Source organism: Myotis davidii, unplaced genomic scaffold (genome assembly GCF_000327345.1).
Source record: "Myotis davidii unplaced genomic scaffold, ASM32734v1 scaffold299, whole genome shotgun sequence".
NCBI lineage: Eukaryota > Metazoa > Chordata > Mammalia > Chiroptera > Vespertilionidae > Myotis > Myotis davidii.
In genome coordinates this window covers 2927137-2929059 of record NW_006293088.1, presented here as the reverse complement: position 1 = coordinate 2929059, position 1923 = coordinate 2927137, and the positions used below count along the sequence as shown (strand labels likewise).

At 56.3% G+C, this 1923-nt stretch overlaps 1 protein-coding gene across 2 annotated transcripts in view; it reads left to right on the top strand.

Moving 5' to 3' along the window:
• FBLIM1 (filamin binding LIM protein 1) overlaps positions 1-1923 on the top strand; it is an 18360-nt gene that overhangs the window by 7704 nt on the left and 8733 nt on the right. For both annotated transcript variants that reach the window (XM_015565862.1, XM_015565863.1), the window contains exons 3-4: positions 181-298; positions 1395-1564. In XM_015565862.1, the coding sequence (XP_015421348.1) occupies positions 181-298; positions 1395-1564 (288 nt within the window). The remainder of the gene's footprint in view (positions 1-180; positions 299-1394; positions 1565-1923) is intronic.

Sequence of the window (1923 nt, the reverse complement as noted above, 5' to 3'; positions counted from 1 at the left end):
TCCTCCTGCTGAGTGACCTGAGCTGGGTCACTCGCCTCTCTGGGCCTCGGCTTCCTCCTCTGTTCCCTGGGGCTCGTGGTGCCTAGTGCCACCAGATCAGGAGCGGAACTGCGAGGGCGGATGTGTGGGGTCCCCCCCGGATGACTTCTCTCCTACCCCCCACCTCCTGTGTCCCCACAGTCCCTGGCAGAGGGGCCTCCATCCCAGCCTGGGCCCAGTCGACTCAGGCCCGCAGAGGAGGAGCTGCCGCCTCCCCCAGAGGAGCCTGTTGGCTTCCCGGAGAGAGAGGCGTCCACAGGTAAGGCACAGGGCTGGGGGGGTAGGGGGAACCCTCGGGGGGCTGGCCCGGGCTTCCATGTGGGAACTAGGACAGCAGGGACCACCGGTGTCTCCCCAGCTCACGGTTCAGTGACGGGCCTTATAGTTGTACATCAACTTTTTTTTTATTGTCGTAACTGTTTCTCCTGTAGCACTAAAACCCATTTCAAATTGGTTGCCAGATTTGATCTGATAGCAAAAATGCCTTGAATCATTCTCACTATTTAATTTTTCTCATACAGAATAGAAAGCATGAGAGGGTACACAGTGTGCTCTTCCCGCTGCCCCATCCCCGCATCACCCTGTTTCCTTCCCGACAGCCTCTGTTGTTAACATCTGTATATTCTTCCAGATGTTTTATGTGTATGTACGCAAACAGAAATATGTATCCACCACCACCACCCCCTTCATTTTTCCACAAAGAGGAGCAAACTCCACGCTGTTCTGCACATTCTTTCCTTCGGGCATCTTCGAGCTCATTTCTCGTCGGAACGTGAAGTGGCTCCCTGTTCTTTTTCTCGGCTGCATAGTATTCCTCCACGCGGCCCTACCGTGTGCACTGAGCCAGTCGCCTATGAACAGGCGCCGAGGTGGCTTCTTGCTGTAAAAAACGAGGCCGAGATGAATCGTCTTGCACGTGGGTCGTTTGGCCTGTGTGCAAGTTTGTGAAATAAATTCCTGGGAGAGAAAGTGCGGTGGCCAGAGGGGGGGTGCATTTGTAACTCCGATATTTTTGCCAAATTGCCCTTCATGATCGGCCCGATCTACACTCCCGCCGGCAGGTCTGCAGCCTCTCCAGCGCCGGGTGTTACTCACTTTGTGAGGTGTCCTGAGGGAGGCCTCGCCCCACTTTAATGTTTTTGCCGATGAGAACCCAGTTGTCCTCACACGGCGTCTCTTTCCAAAGGCCATTCGCCTTGCTTTCTATTGATCCTCATGACCCTCCCCAGGAACGAGGTCACACTAGGCCCCCCGGGGTTCGAGGCAGAGACCGGGCACTCTGGGCACGTGTGGGTGGTGACGGGTACAGTGCTCCCAGGCTGGGCAGGTCATGGCCTGTGTCCCTTCCACCCCAGATGTCTGTGCCTTCTGCCACAAGACTGTGTCCCCCCGAGAGCTGGCCGTGGAAGCCATGAAGAGGCAGTACCACGCCCAGTGCTTCACGTGCCGCACCTGCCGCCGCCAGCTGGCCGGGCAGAGCTTCTACCAGAAGGACGGGAGGCCCCTCTGCGAACCCTGCTACCAGGTACCCCCCCCCCCTGCCCCGCAGCAGCTCCCCGGCGCCAGGCACTGAGCTGGGTGCTTGAGAGACGTTATATTATTTCATTCACAACAACCCTGGGAGGTAGGCACTACTGACCCATTTCACAGATGAGGAAGCTGAGGCTCAGAGGGTGGGGAGGAGCTCAGCCACGGTGTATTAGTTTCCTGTGACTAATGTAACATTACCACAAACTTGGTGGCGCCAAACAGCACACACTTACCCTCTTACAGTTCCAGAGATCAGAAGTCCAAAATCAGTTTTACTGAGTCAAAAATCAAAGTGTTGAGCTCTACCCCCACGCCCCAATCTCTAGGGGAGAATCCGTTTCCTGCCCTTTGCAG